The sequence below is a fragment of the Eublepharis macularius genome, chromosome 9 (assembly GCF_028583425.1).
Source record: "Eublepharis macularius isolate TG4126 chromosome 9, MPM_Emac_v1.0, whole genome shotgun sequence".
Classification (NCBI taxonomy): domain Eukaryota; kingdom Metazoa; phylum Chordata; class Lepidosauria; order Squamata; family Eublepharidae; genus Eublepharis; species Eublepharis macularius.
In genome coordinates, this window is record NC_072798.1 from 75,266,204 (window position 1) to 75,285,677 (window position 19,474).

The 19,474-nt window shown below is 40.9% G+C and overlaps 1 protein-coding gene across 1 annotated transcript; it reads right to left on the reverse strand.

The window, feature by feature from the left end:
• Positions 1–1,338: 1,338 nt before the first annotated feature.
• On the reverse strand, positions 1,339–19,183 carry BMT2 (base methyltransferase of 25S rRNA 2 homolog). Its single transcript, XM_054988155.1, has 5 exons — positions 18,895–19,183; positions 10,943–11,084; positions 7,349–7,516; positions 6,274–6,388; positions 1,339–5,328 (listed from the first exon to the last, which is right to left on the reverse strand). Exons 1-5 carry the CDS (start codon positions 19,067–19,069, stop codon positions 4,699–4,701), a joined length of 1,230 nt encoding a protein of 409 aa, XP_054844130.1. The 5' UTR covers positions 19,070–19,183; the 3' UTR covers positions 1,339–4,698.
• Positions 19,184–19,474: the final 291 nt, after the last annotated feature.

The following is a 19,474-nucleotide window of genomic DNA, read 5'->3' on the forward strand; positions in this document are numbered from 1 at the left end:
AGTGGGAAGGCGCAAGCCGCCTCAGGCCCCAGAAGGGAAAGCTGGGAGCGTGGACCCCAAGGCGGCCTTGGGGAGCTCTTCCCCTTGCCTGGGTCGCGCAGGGTGCGCTCCTCCGCAGCTGGCCTCCACGGGTGGCGGCGCGGTGTGGGCGCTTCGGCCCTGCCACTGCGCCTTGGTCCGATCTCCGAGCGGAAGGGCGATGGTTAGAGTTGCCGCCCTTGACTGCCACAGACCTCGTATCCCCTCACAGACTGCGCCTTCGAGCATGTACAGAGGTCCTTTTTTGGGAAGGAGATGGACAAATTAGGGCTGCGGTCCTTGGCAACTCTGAGAACTCGCGGAGATTCTCTCGAAAAACAGACCAATTAACGCTGTCATTTTTGGCTTTTCAAGGAACTGAAGCCGTTTAAGGTCAAAATAGAAAAGAGTCCAGTAGCACGTTTAAGACTACCCAACTTTACTGTAGCATAAGCTTTCGAGAATCACAGTTCTCTGCGTCAGATGCATAGAAGAGAACTGTGATTCTCGAAAGCTTATGCTACAGTAAAGTTGGTTAGTCTTAAACGTGCTACTGGACTCTATTTTGTTACTACAGACTAACACGGCTAACTCCTCTGGATGTTGAAGGTCAGTGAGCAATGCACAGCGTTAACCCCCCCCCCCCCCAAAAGGATTTCTCCCTTAGCTTCTGGAGACACTAGCTTCTCAGGGCCAGGGATTCTAAGATGTCCTCAATCCTTTTCCTAGCTAAAGTGAGTTTTTTAAAAAAGGCGTCTTCTGAAACAATTCTGAGGGTTACTGGCAGGTAGCGACAGCTGAGGGAACTAGATCATCATCCATAATAGTTACTTTATTTGCCTGTTTACCCTATTCCATGTACATTTGAACACCCCTTATCTAGAGCAGAGTGCCCAGAAGTTATTTTAGGCGTACGCAGTTCAACTTTTATCACTGGCAAGGTTATAATGATGTAACCTCAATCCCAGATCCCAAAGAGCTGTTTTTTAAATACAAAGGTTACTTGTCTCATCCCCTTCCCTCAGCCCCGCTTAACAGTTACATTAACTTTGCATCTTGTTAAATTTAGCAGTAACACAGTGGATTTTGTTAACCTTTCACAAGAATGGATTCGATCTGAGAATTAAGAGTTCGCATTGCCATTCATGGAACAAAAGCAGTTACATGACTTGATCTCTACTCAGAATTCCAGTAGTGCAAGCAGCTCTCCTCACAGTAGCAAGAACTACCCCTTATAAATAAAGGGTAAATCTGCTCATAAGGAGTACTGGAAATACTTCCTCCTAAAGGTTGGCTTCAAAAAGTGCACATGAACATGGCTCAAGGATACCTACTCTTTATTATTCTATGTACACAACTATCACAGCTCAGAACAAAATATTTCTGTATATCATTAAACCTATACATTAGCCTAGAAAAGAATGGTGTAAAGATGCATTTTATTTTTATCGTTACTTTGAATAGGGGTTTATTTGCTGTATAACAAGTTTTCCTATATTAATGCACAATATAGAAAAATTAATATTTTATAAAGCTTGAAACAAACCCTTCAAGAAACAAAGGAGCTAAACATGGTACAGTGTTGGTCTAATAAAGTATACAACTATAAGCATAATGGAGTTTAAAGCACTTCTGAAACATCTGTCTTAAAACTGCATGTAAATCTGGAGTGAACCACCACCATATCCATCACACAGGAGATAAACTTTTGGAATGGTAAAACTCTGTACCTAGTATATCCTGCAAGATTATGTAGTGCCACATGATAAAATACACTCTACATCAGTAACACACTCAAAATTGTTTGTACTTTTTTAATGTGCTCTTTCACAAAAAAAAAACCCCTTAGTAAAACAAAAGAAAAAACAAAAGCAAAAGTTGGTACAATGCTTTCTTCCTTGTATGGATCTGTGTATCTTCCTTAGAACAACTTAGAGCTTGAGAAGTCTTCCAGTAGTAATTAGCCATCTTGGAAACTGATTTCAAGCAAGAACATAGTAATGACCCAATCAATTGCTACAGGAAGTTCCTTGTTAAGTAACCATACCCACAAATTGTATTCCTGAAAAAAAATCACTCAAAATATCTACATCTGGAAATGGAAAAAAAAGTTGCTCCACTAGTGAAGGACCCACAACACTTTCCACTTTTACCAAGCCACTGGTGATATAACTGGCAGACGTCTACCATTTAAATTTTAAACTATTTCATCTACATATAACCATGACTGGATTCCAGAATATGCTAATTTAAATGAACAGGAAAACAAATGACATTAGCACACACATAACAAATGCATCCATGCTAGGGAGTCTTGCAAACTTTTTGCTAATATTAATAAAAGCACATCATGCACGTTTTGGAGAATAAGTAAACAGTAATTTTTAAAATGAGAGGTAGCACAACACGTTAGCTTTAATTACTCCAGGAGTTTTTTAAAAAATCAAAAATATGAAGCCTTTTAGTTAGTAAAGTCTTACATTAAATGTAGACTCTCTCTATTCACCTGGTCAGCAACTAGTTGTTTTGTTGTTGTGGGTTCAGTTAGAAACATACTGGACATGATGGGTCAAGGAACCAAACCTGACCCGGCAACATTGCCCACTATTGCCCCCTTGCCAAGGGCGCAAAAGCTCATCCACCATCCTCTTTTGCCTATGGAGCTGGAAACAGGGCAATGGCAAAGAGTGCTTTTCAGAGGGCTATCAGCTGCTGACCCCATCTATTCTATTTAGCTCTTATTGCAACATTTAATTTAGGCAAGGGACAGCCAAATAAAATACATTTTAAAGAGTTTCAGAATGCAAGTCTAAAAGCTCGATACCCTGTACTATGCTGTAACAAACTATAGCACCCATTACTGGAGCAAGGGAGAAATCTTACTCCATTGCACCGGGAACCTACACCAGTACTTATGTAGCAGCAGCTCTGTCTGCATAACTGCTGCAAACAGCACCGTTCCATAAAAAGGTTTTCATAACTGCCTACCATGATAATTTCCAACAGCCATCTTATTGCCTAATAATATGTTGGTTATCCCATAGTCCTTAAATCTAGTGCCTAGGAACAGCTGTGGATACAGAAAGGGGTAGCAAGGATGGACAAAAGGGAAAAGCAAGCAGACCAGCAGTACAATCCTCTGAAGATTTCCTCTGCTCAGGACTGCCCTGTGGGACGGCTTCGCCTGACCTGCCACACACATGATGCTGTTCTGCTTATTGTGTTGAAGACATGGCTGGATTGGACTACCCTTGTCAGAATGATAAAAGTGTTATTGTTATGATTTGTTTCCAAATGCAATTGTATTAATAGCTAAGCCAGTAACCAAATTTAGTCATTCAAGGGCTGTGTAAAAAACCCATTACATGCAAGAGGTACAAAAACCATGCTTAAATATAAAAGTCACACTACAATATATGAAAATATGTATAAAACTAAGAACACGGTATGCAAAAAGGAAATTAAGAAATCAGCTATGAAACTTCAGTGCAAAGTTTTGGTGGAAGTGTTAATTTTTTTTTAAAAAACGTTACAAGGTCTACAGTGGCACTTCTGCAATGGCAGTTGAATGCGGCATCAACATCTGGCTACCATAATCCTGCTATTCTGGATACTGTGAGACTAATTTCTCTTTCAGCTATTGGCCTGAATGCATAGTCAGACATGTGAACAGAAGTGAATTAGTTACTCAAGTATGGAGGAGAGCCTTAATTATATGGATTCAAGTATCCGGTGTAATTAAAATGCAGGTGCATTATTAAAACAACTTAAAGACTAAATTTAATTTTTTAACAGAATTAGTACCAAATTAATTTCCTCGCATCCAAACTTCAGAGTGTGTTGTATGGGAAGTATATAATCCAGATTGGATGGCTAATCTTTCACACATTTAAGTAACTTTTGATTTGTTTTCATTAATAGCTAAGTGTTTGCAGGATTAGGACTCAAGTAATGTGCAGATTTCACATACTTTGAGACTTCCTTCATAAACACTTTGTAATGATACAAGATAGCAGGAAAAAATAGGGTGACAGTTATATTACTGCACCCAAGCTGGTAAACATATTCTAGCTCTGAAGTTAACAAAAACTATTTAAGCCTAGCTATTATGCGTATTTTTCTGTATCATTCAAAGAACCACAATGGAAAAAGAATCAAGCCTCCAATCTAAATAAGGATAATTTAAGTAGAGCTGCTTTGCAGATATTTTGGTTTCACCAGATCACAGTTAACAACACCTTTGTGTGTCTTTCATTCAAGTTAAAAAAAGCCAGCCAAGCTTTCCAAACATTTTCTTTTGACATTCATTAACAGTGCCTATCAGATCTTTCTACATAGCCTTCTGAAAAGGCTAGTGTGAACCTCAACCTTATCAACAGATTAAAATATCAAGATAGCATATTCTGCAAGATCACAGCACTGGAAGGGGGGGGGGACCCTGTACCAATCAGTAATACAAATATTTGAGTAAACCCTGTTTATGCTATGAGACAAGCCATTCTACATAACACGCGCACTTCAAATTCTCAATACAAGAATAAATTTTAAAATTTCTAAGTAGAAAAAAATAGTGAGTTCTCAAAACCTTTTGTATTTCCTTTTTTGTGTAGGAACAGATATCATTATGGCAGATTTAGTTTTATAGTAAAGAGACTCTGAACCAGATTTTTAATTGTTACATTAACTTAGAAGTAAAATGGGATCTTCTAGCTCATAGAAAGGGATTGAGCTGGCCTGGCTCTCCCCAGAATCTGAATCATAAGGAGCATCTGGAAGTTCCATGAAGCTGTATGCTAGTTGTTCATCTTCAGCATCTGACCGGACATAGCAAGAAAAGTTAGAAAATTCCTCTTCATCTACACTGTTGAAATCCTGGGGGATATATAACATCCCAGGGTAGTTCCTGCTCACCAAGTCACTAGTAGTTTTAAGTGAGATCTTTCTAAATGCCATGAGATGCATATGAGAAAACTTGGAATATTTGAAACGTTTAAAGCCCAGGGATTCTATTGCGATTTTCCAGCTTTTCATCATCATAGCATGGCGATTTTGATGGGAAGAGTCGGGAGTAATGATAAGCAATAATCCATTCAATCCAAGAAGTTCGTGGGCCTTTTTGCAACATATCCATCGCTGATAAGGTGAGGGGAAGTAAGAGAGGAGGAGGGAGAAGACAATAACATGAAATAATTCTCCAGGCAGAGAATCAATAGGATTTTTCAGTTGCTTCAGAAAAGCATCTATGGCATCTTGTGCAAGCTGAAGAGGCTGCTGAATCTGGAGGTTTAAGAAGTCACATTTGTAAACGCTCTGGAGGAAGAAGCACAGAGGTGGCTATATAATTATGTGTTCTTAGGATACAATCTGGGTACGTGAAAGCTATGTATTTGAAGAGTTAAGTGTAACACAGCACACAGCTACTGTAGCTATCTGACATGAGATCACTGAACTGTGAAATTTAAGTTCCTTCTGCAAAAACAAAAATGAAGCAGAAAAGAATAGGTCTGACATGCTCAGAAGTGAATAATCAACTGTTACTATACTGATCATCCTATACTAAAAGGTTTACTGACGTGTTTGTTAAAAACAAAATAAGAATTATGGCAGGTACCTGCACATACTTAATTGTGGCAATTTAGAAAGCAAAAGTTGACCATTTCAGTATTTTAGACACAAGGAATTTAAGACATAGTCCAGCCAGAGTTAAGCATTTCTTCAATCTGCTGGTTTCACAGAACTTAATGTGTTCTAACAACAACATAACAACATTTGATTTATATACTGCCCTTCAGGACAACTTAACACACACTCAAAGTGGTTTGCAAAGTATGTTATTATCCCCACAACAATCACTCTGTGAGGTGGGTGGAGCTGAGATCTCTGAGAAAGTTGTGACTGACCCAAGGTCACCCAGCTGGCTTCAAGCAGATGAGCGGGGAATCAAACCTAGCTCTCCAGATTAGAGTCCTGCAGCTCTTAACCACTATAACCAAACTGGCTCTCAGTTCTAGTCCCTTCTGTAGGGCTTACAAGTGCTTGAGTGTTTCTGTAGCAAAAAACTGAAGCTAACGGCAAAATTATTACCAAGCTGAATTACTCAGTTTGCTTTTAGCATTCCTGTAAAAATACAGTGCCATCATAAGTGATACACACTGCTAGTACAACCCAAATGATGCTTAGCACTATTTACTGATCTTTTCTGAGTAATTATTGTAAGCATCCCTGATTTTTTTAATAAGTTGCAATATTTCGTACCTCAACTGCTGGCACAATGTCAATACCAACAGTCAAAAATTCTTCAAACTTCAGAAATGGATTAAAACAGCTGCCAACATCAAGTAATCTGATCTTCCCTGAAGGATGCAGCAATCTAAATAGAAAGGAATTCAGTTTACAAAGTCACCTTTTAAAAAACACACAAGTTTTAACTGCAGTTGTATAATGTACATCAATTTTGTTTGATTTGAGTGCTATTCTTTTTGCCAGTTTCTTTAAAGATGTCAGGTTGGATCCAACCAACTTTTTTGCTGGAGGAGGAAGCAGGGGTCCTCTTTGACAACCTAAAAATGGGATCTACATGTACAAAAACCATGTGGAACATGAGCAGTAGTAAAGAGAACTAGGCGAGAGTGAGTAAAAAAACCCCAGACTGGATCCAACCCTTCAAGATTTGTGGGGCCACAAGAATTTCTAAGCTTGAAATAATGTCAATAATACAGTTGCATGTCAAAGATAGAAATAGAGTACAGATTATAGCAATTTTTTAATGTCAACTATAATTTTATACAGTTTTTAGAGAATTCAGTACATTTAGTACGGCTGGCACAAGACTACCAGTTTAAAGCCGCATTGTTGTGGTTTAGTTTAATGGGCGTTTGCATATTGCTATACAATTCATTAAGAGTTTTAGATATTATCAGTAGTACTAATGCACATTTAAATGCTTGTTAAGTAGAAAAAAATTAATTCCCATTCAATGTTACACCCAACCTGTGGGAAAAAAGGAATATAATAAAATACAAGTTTTAGCTGCCATGGGTTTTTCTACAAGAATGCTGGGAAATGTAGTGAATATCTAAGAATTCAGTAAGAGATCTCTGGAACCCATCAAAGAACTGCATAGTTCTTTGGAGAGAGGGAGTGACTGTTAAGCTGCTTAAGCCAAGCATTTTAAAGTTCTACTGATTACAATGCTTTGTTTTGCCCTGAAATCAATGGGACTTAAAAAGTCTGACTTTGAGTGGACCATGCCCACTGTTATTGGGATGCAATGCTGAATGCAAATAATGACGTATACAACTTAACTCCCTAACCACAATTAAGCACTTACTCATCCATTAAAGAAGTGGGATTTATGGAGTTTTCAGAAGAATTCTCTGTTTTTGGAGTCAGGTGAACACTCATGGTTTGAGTACTTTGTGTAGCAAGAACTGCTCGTTTCTCATCTTTTTCGAGTGCCTTCCTTTTCCCACCATTTTGAAAATACTCCCGACACACACTAAAAAAAAGTAAAAGAAATTATTTTCATACCAAATATGACATTTACTCTCCTATTATTAAAGTCACCTTATTGTGACTGTACAACAATCTTAGTAATATGTGGATATTGTTGCCAAGACTGATATGCCTCCATTTTGCTGACATCACTCTCTACCATTTTGTTTAGCACCTAGCCAAATCTGGAATGGTTTGCCAGAAGTCATGTGGCAAGAATGGAGTGAGCTGAGATTAGCCAGTCTGGGTGATCAAATCTGAGTTCCCTGTGACAATGGCTGGCTCATCAAGGAAGGAACTGGTAGGCAGGATCTTTAGAAGAGTCCTGGGAAGGTAGCCATTCCCAATGCACCATGTATTTTGATCTAATCAAGCACTCTAAGCTATAGTCTAGGCAAGGGCTTCCTTTTTTCTCTTCATATCAAAAGGCTTTTTTTTTGCAGCCAGTTCCTGTTCAAATGGACTAAGCCTCTTACATTCTTACCGACCTCCAATCCCTCCCCCTCTTCCTTTGACTGATGCAGAAGACTTCAGTTCTACTCCTCCGCCCCCTTCTGCACCCATCAGAAGAGCTAATTTTGACTTTCAACCTTAATGGCAAGCCTGCAAAACCCATTTTTTTCTATTGTGCTTGATCACTGTAACTGATCTCCCTTCCCAATGCCAAATGGTACACTGCTTAGACACATATTCTTCTCATATGCATGTATGTGCCTGTAAGCTTGCTTGCCTCCCAACTGTGTGCTCTGGTTGCTGAGATGCTGATCAGACACAGTGTCATTCCCTCTTTGAATGTATTACCTGGAATTCCTGCTTGGCTCAAGCCATGCACCAATCCTCAGACTCCCTTCAAACCATAGTTGGTGTACCAAGGTCCAATGAAACTATGCCACTCCAATGATTCCCAAACAGAAAAAGGATAAGTAATATTTCCCCTTCTCTATCGCCTCTCTATCCTCTAATTACTTGTTCCTATTCTTTATTCTCTGAGGTATGCACTGTTTCATGGTGGTAAGTAAATGTCTTGATGCCAGAAATGAGTACTGCTATTTTGTGCTACATTGTACTGAACAATTGTTCTGACTACTTGCCTGTAACTCACGTTCTCCTCAAATGATCACTGATCATTTTGACCTATTACAATGTCTGTTTTCCTTTCTAAGCCTGCTCTGGAGTGATGTCTATTTTGACCCCAAACCCCTGGGCATGCAGTATTCATTCCCCTCTGTTTGAACCAGACCTGAATCTTGTTAATATAGACAAGGTAGTTTATATATGTTGCCTGAGTACACTTGGTGACAATATACAGCTCCTTTTTGCATGATGTGTTACACAGATACAGTTTTGTTTCTTTTATAGACTGCTGAATAAATGTCTCTAGTGCATTTATAGTAAAGTGTACTGGAAATTATTGAAGTTTAATTGCACCCTGGTGGTATTGAGACATGTCTTTCCATTATCAGTGCTGCCCCCTTGTTTCCAGTATCATGATCAGCCACTTATCTGCTAATTTCAAACCTACAGATTACCATTTGAATCCTAGCGCACACTCAAGTTTGCTTAGGGAACCTTAGATCTTTTGTGAACACACAGGGCAAGCCTTGTCTGTTGAGGATTCAGAAATCAAAGGCGGCTTTGAGCAGGCTTGGGTGGACCTTGTACAGAGAAATCATGTTATCCTGCAACTCCTTCATTCCTTAATTTACTCCTATCACAAAGACTCATACATATTTTGAAAACAAAAATTCAGATCAATATATTCAAAAATAGATAGTACTGTATGATGAATTTGAATCTCCCCATTTCCAAGACCTCCTGTGAGTCAAAGTTTGCTTATTATTTATTTATTTTATTTAGATTTATAGACCACTCACCCTGTGAACAGGCCCAGAGTGGATTACAACTATATATATCATATAAATAAAAACTTGGTAGCATAAAACAAAAACATCAATATACAATTTGTTAAAAACAGCAGTGCACATATTACACAACCCTTCAGCATCAACAAACTCATGGGGCAGGGTGGCCAGCTGAAAAATAAACAGTAAAACAAGGGGGCATAACGCCTTCCCTATGGCAGAAGGCCAGTTGGATAGCTTGCCTGCCTCAACCACCATATGCTTGGTGGAACATCTCTGACCTACATGCCTGGTGGAACGGTAACAAATCCTGCTGGGCCTGGGTCTTCACAGACAGAGAGTTCCACCAGGGTGATGCCAGGACTGAAAAAGCCCTGGTTCTAGTCGAGGCAAGGCGAATCTCCTTGGGGCCAGGGATCACCAGTAGATGTTTATCTGCTGAGCAGATCACCCTCCGAGGAACATATGGTGAGAGGCAGTCCCACAGGTACACTGTTCCCAGTCCACCAAGGAAAATGGCAGAAGTAACAAACATGAATAATAATTTGTATTAATTTCTTGTGCACAACTTTCTTTGAGTTCAGGGGAACTTAGAGAGAGGAGACAACCTAGAAAGGGTTTAAATTCCACTGTTAGTTTTATCCACAAGCGAAGAATGGGAATGTCTCCCATTGAACATTATTCCTTATTTCATCCATTAGCCAGAACCAACAATTAAACAACAGATTCTGAAATTAAGATGCTTAAAACTGGACTGCATTCTGCCTGCTGAATACACATTTCTATACTACTGTAGAGTGGTGCCTACAAATTAAAGGATTACAGCATTGCTGGCCACATCTGCTCCAAAAATTGTAATGAGAGCTATCTTTTCCCGACTACATGCAGAGAACCAAAATTGTTTATAAGTGCCGCATCTTTAGGCACAGTCTTAATCTAGGGGTCTCCAACCTTTTTGAGCCCACGGGCACATTTGGAATTCTGACACAGTGTAGTGGGTGCAGCAACACTACGGTTGCCCCAAAATGACTGCTGCAGGAGATGGAGCCAGCCACAAAATGGCAGCTAGTTTACCTTCAGTCACACAGTGAAGATTCTTGTGCTGTGGAGGAAGTTGCTGCCAAAGCAATGTTTTGAAGAATCTGCACAGCCAATCAATACTCCCATGGCCAATCAGAAGCCATGCTTTGCAAAAATCCCATCTGGCCCCACCCATTTTCTAAAAACACTTGGTAGGCACCATGTTAGGGACCCGTCTAAATCTGTGGTTTAATCGGTTTTTCTATACATAGTCCCAAAACAAATTTCAGGAGTAAATAGCCCCCCCAAAAGCTTACAAAATACCTTCACTTCTATGCGTCTATGTTTTTATGGGACATGCATGCTAGATGCTGAAATACAAATACTGTTACAGTGAAAAATAGATACCTGAACTCTGAAAGCTGCTATACACCAAAGTATGTGTCTTGTGCAAGCGTAAACATTCAGTTCTCAACTACAGATTGGGGATGCAGATTTGCATTGCAAAAGCTCATACATTATCCCATGAAGATGATGAAAAGACTTACCTGCAACACCATTCAATACGGCCCTCTCCTTCACAGGTTTTAGTCCAGTGATTGTCTGCCAGGTTTTTCATTGCCTCAGCATACTCACAAAGAGTTTCCTCATCCTCACAATGTTCACGCCAGATTTTGTCAAAGTCTCCCACTAAAAAAAGAGAGAGCAAGCAAGAGGTGGAGATGAATAATGAGAGCGGTTATCAAACCCAGAGTCCAGGCTATGCTACAGGCATCCACTTCCATGAAGGAAAACAAGCAATCCTCATCAAAGTAGATAATCTAACTGAACTGAAACAGAGGCAGTAATGTAAGTTTTCTACTTAACCTTTATTATATTCACATTGCTTCCTAGAAAAATGCAGTTTGTATTTAGTCATGAGGAAATATGCTATGAAATATTCACTACAAATCCTATTTGAATAGTCTATAAAAGTTAATGAAATCACCTTGCTATTATATATGCATTTTCTCTTGAAAAAATACTCCTCTTACACTCCTTTCTGAATACTAAAATATCCTGGGAAAACATACCAGTTCACCAAAGAGTATAAATAGTTACAAGCTTTTGAAACTGACTTGCAAAACAACCTTGCCCACAATATTTTGGAAATTTTGGAGAAGTTCTTTTTCTGCCTGGCATATTCTGAATCTTTTAAAAGAAACGTATTCGGACTTCTAGGTAACTACAGAATAAAGAAATTTGGGTTATGAAAATAAAACACCATTTAATTCAATGACTGTTACTCAACGCTGTACAGAACAGAACTCCACCACTCCTTCCCAGAGGACCTTCCCCCCCCCTCCCCCAGACTTACTTGAAAACGGGAGCAGAGAAGAATGACCTAAAGCAGAAACCAGGTAACTTCCTTTGATATACTCCCTCCCTTTCTCGACTTTCAAGTTCATGCTAAAAAAGCCACACATGTTCAATTATTTCGCTGAAGTGAACAAACCCAGCGGCAGAAATAATTTAGCCTTCCGTTCTTTTTTCTTCCAAGGGCCTTCACCACCCACATGGAAAATTTTGCTTGTTTTTCTTGTTAGGCAGACAATATCAAGTTATCAAAAAGAAACTGTTTACTGTCCAAGTTTGAAGTTTGTTCTAGCCATGTTTCTGGAATCTTCTAAAATTATGCTGATGTAATTGATGGAAAGCTACATAATCTTTTCAGAATAACTGACTGATGTTGTGCCCAGTTCAAGTCTTCTACACTTATGGTTGCAGCAATGGAAAGCTACCAGTCTTAAAATCTTGGCAATCACAACTTATTTTACATAACAGGAAGTAACTAAATCCATGACACCTAACTGCATATTAATGCCTATTTTGTATACTCTTCTCAAATGTCAGCCATCACCAACCCCTTTTTACTTTTACACTGAAATCCTAAGCAGAGTTACTTCAGTCTGGTGCTGGCTGGTGTAACTCTGTTTAGGATTTCACTGTTATTTAATTTGTCCCTCACCAGTCTAGATTAACAGGGAAACAGCATCAACCAATTCCTCAAGCAACTTTCTTTTCTCACGAGTCAGCTGGTAAAAGTCAGACTGAATGATCAAAGAAATGCTGTCAGAATCTTGGAATGAAAAAGATTGGCAGGTTTACTTCTTGCACTCTGCCTCCCCCCAGCAATAAAAAATTCTCCCTACAAAATTCTCAAAATAAGCAGCACACATATTAAGGGACTATTAATAATTTTATGGCAAAGCAAAAATAGACATTATGCTAGGGAACCATACAATGTATCAAGCCCTAAAGGGGAAAAATTTGCAGCCATTTTAATATATCCATCGGGATATCATATTGTGTACTACTTCAGAAGCAATTTAGAAAACCAAATATAATGCAGCATTTTAAAAAAATGTTAAACTACATGAGCTACTTAAAGAATCATTAAAGGCCTTTTACTAACATTGAGTTACTTCAAATGGCAGCCTGCTTCACACAAAACATCACATATTCTCCAGCAATCCCTTTAAACTATCAGTATGTGTGTGTGTGAGAACTAAAAGCACGGCTGAACCCAGTTACAGGATTGCTGCAATTTTCTCGTGATTAAGAAGGCAGAAAGGGATTGTGGGAAATCACACACATCCAAGTATGCATGCATATTAATTTCATGAACAATTTTACCTTTGCACAATTGCAGGCATGCGTGAATACCAAGAAATCCATCTGGAGGAGGCTACCATATGACTGACCCAACTATTAACAGTAAGGAAACGAGAGAGAACTAGGACACTATATAAGCATTTTCTTAAGTGTATTCTGCAGAAGATTAAACCATTCCAAACCACATGCAGCAAATTTCTATCCACCCACTAAATTCCTTTCCCTTTCAACACAAATTGGCATAGAAATTATTTGCATGTAGAAATACTTGATATTAGAATGACAGACTGGTGTTAGGAGAGTTGGCTTGAGACATTTAAATAAGATGGAAATAAACCAAGCAAGACAAAGAACTTGGCAGATGCATCACCAGATAACCAGAATCTGTACACACTTATCTTAGATGGGGAAAAAGACAACATGGACATCTATCCATGTACTGAGTCTCTTCTACAGTGATCCTCCCCATATGAGCCACTCTTGAGGGCTGGAGGACATCCTGGAGAGGGCCACAAGATATTCCAAAGGGTTATGGTTAGGACAGAAATAATGGCAATTTCGGGTGAGAGAGGGGGTGGCCTCCTCACACAATCCCACGGGCATGATTAGGCTGAGAGGCCCAAGAAGCCACATGCCACCTGGTCAGCTTCATAGCAATTTGGGGGATTGGAATCTCCATATATATATTCATAGGATATTAAGCAAAGACATTATTTTCCAGGTATTTATATCCCACTTTCCTCCCTTAATTGGACCTAAAACAGCTTGCAACATTGTTCGCCCCTTCCCTATTTTATCCTTACAACAACCCTGTGAGGTAGGCTTAGAGTGTGCCAGGTGCAATGTCACTCAGTGAGCTTCCACAGCAGAGTAGGGATATGACCTTGGGTATCCTGGATCCTAGTCCAATACACTAACCACCACCTTACTAGTATAGGAGTTTGGGGTGATCTCCATATATCCTGATATCAATTTGTGAATTAGTTATTTTATGAAAAACAGCTGTACAGGTCTTCCTTCCCATCAACAAAGACCCACAAGGATTCGTTTTCGTTTTCGCAGCCATGTCGGACGCTCCTCTCGGCAGGTCCGAGAGGAAGCAGCCGAGCCGCCTGGCCGGGCGGATGATCTGCAAAAGTTAGCCCCCAGACTCTCAGGCAGGGAGTCTGAGTCCGGGACGCGGCGGGAAGAGCCCTCTGACAGATCGAGGCAGGGGGTAAATTGCCCATTTGTCCCTATGGAGGCCGGCAGACGAGCGCGGCACCTAGTGTGCTGCCGGGCTATAGAAAACAGCAAGGAGCAAGATTAGGCGAAAGCCTGCAAGTAAGCGAATCCCTTCAGTTACTACAAGCGTTGTGAGGAGTGGTGGGGTCTGAAAGTTAGAAGACTCGGATTTTTCCCCCCTCATAGAGTCTCGGAAGATTGGCGGTTCCCCCCCCCCTAAAATGGCAGCGAGAAAGCAGAGTCCTTCTCTTGGCAAGTCAGTTACGGCGGCCTTGCAGAGGGGCGAGACGCTTGAAGAACTGGTTAAAAGAGCGGTTATGGAAGCCATAAAACCCTTTGTTGACAAGCTAAATGAAACAGATCAAAGGGTGGGCTTAATTGAAAGCGATGTGAAAGCCATTAAAGAATCAGCGGGGGGGGGGCAGAGAAGTCTGCCCGGGAAAGTGCGTCACTTACGAGAGCAACGAACAGGGAATTAAAGTTGGTGGAAAACCAGCTGATCGGACTGCAAGTGGAGCAAACACAAACCGTTTTGCGTCTCCAGAATGTTAAAGAGGAGGAAAAAGAGGATTTATGGGATCTCGCCTCGGAACTTTTAGTGACACCCGCGAGGGCAACTAAAGAAGAAGTGAAAAGCGCCATTTTGGGAGTCCGTCGGGCATCTTCAAAATATGCAACGAAGCAGCAGCTGCCTCGCGAGATTGTTATCGAGTTTTCATCTAGGAGGGTCCGGGACAGTATCCTATATAATTCATACAATGCGGAATTGGACTTTCTGGGAAATAAAGTTAAGATATTGAAGGACGTTCCATTTTTAGTGCGGAAGAAAAGATTTAAGTACAAGATGTTGGCAGCTCTTTTGAGGGAACGGGACATAAAGTACAAATGGCTACTCCCGGAAGGAATTGGGTTTAGTTATAAAGATAAAGCTTACAAGATTAATTCTGAAGATCAGCTAAGGGATTTTGTGGATAAAAATCCAGAATTTGGACCAGACACCAAGCAAAAAGAAGAGGATCCGAAGCCTGAAGGGAGGGGGGAGGCAGTGAGCGCTCCGGCGGTAGCTGCGCAGAGGGAATTGCGCCCGAGGCCCAGGGGAGGGAAAAAGATTTAATTTGAACTGTAATTTGTAATTCATATGATCAACCACTCCGTCACTATTTTATTAAGCTATTTTTTTACTGTGGCAGTATGAAGGGAAAGCATTGAAATGTAGTGTTTAGTGTTTGTAGGTTACCTTCCCCTTTTTTCACACCCCCCCTTCCCTTTCTCTTTTTTCTCCCTTCCTTCCCATCCCTTGTGCTATTGTAGTCTTTTGTAGTTACTGTTTTGTAGGTTACGTATGTATGTAGTAGTTTTGTATGTTAGATATTGAAAAATAAAAAATATTACAAAAACAAACAAACAAACAAAGACCCACAAGTATAGATCCAATGCTGAAAAAGAACTGTTGACCACAGTAGAAGATAACCCGTATGCCCAGAACTCATTCTGACAAATGCCCATGCAGTCTTTCCTTGCCAAATTCTAGTAAGACAATTCCCAAGTTTTCTGTCACTGCTAAGTAGTGAAATCAAAAAGAGTCCAGTAGCACCTTTAAGACTAACCAATTTTATTTTAGCATAAGCTTTCGAGAATCAAGTTCTCTTCGTCAGATGCCTGATACAGAGACTCTCTATATCAGGCATCTGACGAAGAGAACTTGATTCTCGAAAGCTTATGCTAAAATAAAATTGGTTAGTCTTAAAGGTGCTACTGGACTCTTTTTGATTTTGCTACCACAGACTAACACGGCTAACTTCTCTGCTAAGTAGTGAGGGTCCATATTGGAGCATAAGCTTTGCATGCAAGACCACCTATCATCAGGCAGTGCTGTAAAATATCTCCATCTAAGACTCTGGATAGCCACTAGACAGAACAACAGTTTGACCCAACTTAAGGTAGTGACATATTGCTGTTTGAATCTGGAAATGATTCTGAAGTCTTGCAGTTTTGAATGCACCTTAATAATGCCTAGAATCAATTGTTATCCTTTTTCTGACATTTTATACATCTGGTAATCATTGATGCATTTCTACTTTCTTTCAGGCTGTACATAGCCATTTTTTTCTTCATAGGTCTCTTTTCTCTATCATGTAAAACAACTCTTGGAATCCTGATTGAACTACACTGCTCATGACTAAATACGATTTTCTGCATAGGATTACAAACCTTAAAATAGTTTTTGTCTTGCATGGAGCAATAAAGTACTGCTGACACAAACACTTTGGTCTCTCTCTTTTTTTGTTGCTATTTTGCAAGAGTGTTAAAAATGTAGAAGCATGCCTTAACAGGAACTAAGAGACAACCACATAATCAAGATAACATAGGCTGGAGCCCATTATGGTTTTCAGAGCAACTTTTATTTCAAAGAGCTGTCCCTTGCTCCAAAGGGTGAAAAAAAAAACAGGAATGTGAGACTAAGTGTAGCAAAAAGACTCCTTTTCTAACAGATCAACTGTAATATTTACAGCACCAACAACATTCCACGTATGTAAAAAAAACTGTCACAAACCATTGTGCTGACATTCGAGCAAAGTTACAGTGGTGCTGCTACAACTATTGAGGATCAGCAAATAAGATCATCGAGATTTCTTTTCAGTACTGCTTTCTGAGGCTGGCATTCATTGAGATGTCTCCTTTAGGAATGACTTTTTTTTAAAAAAAAACCCCATGCATATCTAAATACTACACAGGAACTGTTCGCACTTGCACAAATTAGCATTTACATTTTCAGTAGCAATTGTATCCTCATTCTACTTAGTTGACAAATAAAACCTACTGAAATTATATGTGCCAAAGACAGCTCTGACTCTTAAAAGCTCATACCCTGGTGATTTAGTTGGTCTTTAAGGTGCTACTGGATCCAAATCTTGCTTTTTTACTACAGACTAACTAACCTGAAATTATATTTGTTTCAATTAAGCTAAGTAGTAGTGTCTCCTAAAGGTAAAAGAGTGGTAACTTTATTTGTCCAGCTATTCTTATCATGCAAACTTTTAGTGATTTGTAAACAAGTAATTAGAAGTAGAGAAGCAGCTTTACTTCTGAAGACCTATTTCTTAAACTTTTCCATTATATGAAAGAAGTCCCATCTTAAGTGATCATGGGCTGAAATTTTCCATTCTCCAGTTCTGTCTCAGGCTATCAGAGTTCAATGCCTTGTCAGGTAGTGACAAAGGAACATATATATATATATATTGTTCTTGTTCAGGTTTTTCCATCCATTTTCTATGTATACAAAAGTAAATTAGCAATTCTTGGCCCTGAGCCTCTACAGAATATTGGAGACTCTTATTCTGGCAGATAGAAATCAATCTATTTTAAGTATTTGCTTGCTTAGATTAAGCAAATGCTCACAAGGAAAAAACCTTCAAATGCTACCAGGCTGTGTGTATTATTTTTAAAATAAGGTTTTATTAGAAACGCCATCCATCCAGCTCTTACTTAGGAAGATGTGGAACCAGAGCTGGACCCCCTAAAATTCAGAGAAAATGGAAGAGAAGCCAGAAAGCAGTATCAGGTGCACCATCTCAGCACAACAGATAAAAACAACCATTTCAGTACAGCAGTTTCTCTTATGCAAAGCATTTACGAAGGTACTTGTGCACAGTCCATTGAAAATGCAGCCAGCTGTCTGAAACACACACCACAAACAAGTAAATGGGAGCTGTAACTTATTCAAGTGGTAGATGACTTACATACCATTTTAATTTTTGTTTCTTTTTACAAAAGGAGTGTACATAAACTGCAAAAAAGAGAACCTTTAGTCATCACTGGAAGAGCACAGGTTTGTGTCTTACTGAAGCAAGTACAGGCTGTTAATATTTGGCAGAGGACATCAGATTAGATTAGCTTTTTTGCAGACTCACACCAAACCTTGCAAACAAAGAAACTAATTGTTGTCCCGATTTGCAAGCATCAGCATACATTCGTGGGTGAAACGGCCCTGAAAATGAAAGATTTCTTTTGTGCAAGGATGTTGTTCAGAAACATGAGATGCACTGCCAGACATGCAACCCAGGGACAGAGGAAGGCGAGACAAGTCTCTTAATTACACAATCACAGGCTGAGATGCTCCAGTCTAAGCCCCCCTAAACCAATGGAAGACAGGTCAGCGGGATGGGGCAGTCATACTGATTCCAGAGTCGCCCCCAATCCCGATTCCTCCTGCAAGACTTCTGCCCACAGCCGTCCCCTCACTCCTCCCTCTGGCTTGCCATTACCTTTCACAGGCTGGACACCAGGCACGACTGGCTCAGCAGCCTGTCAGGTGTCGCATTAAGACGGGCAATGCCCTGAGAAGTGAGTCTTACACGACCGAAGGAAGAGGCACAGCGGGAGAAGGATCCCATTCCTGAGGCGCCTCTCCCAGGCCTCAAAGCCCGCCCACCCCTCACAGGCCCAGAGCTGGACGCCGAGAGAGGTTGTGCGCGGCCCGGTTCCTCACCCGGTCCTAGGGAAGCAAGGGGGGAGTGGCTGGCTGGCCTCGCCGGCCCCAGCGCCTGAGGTGGGTGGCGAGGGGAGGCCGAGACGAGCCCTTCCCTCTCCTTGGGGCAGGGGCGGCCAGGCCCACGGTTACCTTCGCGGTATTTCTTGCGCAGGCGCCGGTGAACGCTCTTCACCACCCCGGAGAGCTTCTCCTGCTGCCGCTTCTGCTCTTGTTCTCGGGGCTGGGGCTGGGGCTGATACCGGGCAGGGAAGGGGGCCGAGGCCTCGGCGGGGGCCCCGAGGTGGGCCCGCTGCTGGGGCTCCATGGCTCTGCCGTTCCGCCCCCCTCCTCCTCCCCAGCGCCTGTCCGGCTGTTGCGAAGGGGGCGGCGGCCACAGCACCAGCCGAAAGGCTCCGTCTCTATTGCATGGCAGGCAAGGTTCAGGTTTGCGGGCGGAGAGGCGTGCGCGATCATGTGATCCGCCGCCTCTTCCTGCGGCCTCCTGGGAAATGTAGTCCTCGCCTCCACTCCCAGCCTTTGGGAGCGGCGGGAAGTCCGGGCAGAGGCAAGTATTGTCCGAGCATGCGCACAAGTAGCAAATCAGTAGGATTTGGAGGAGGGGAAGAAGACTGTTAGTGCGGTACTTAGCGCTCCTAAGAGGAAATGGAGATAAAAACGTGTTAAGAAAGAGTAGTTAGTACACCTAAGAAATGGGGCTTACTAGGTTTTG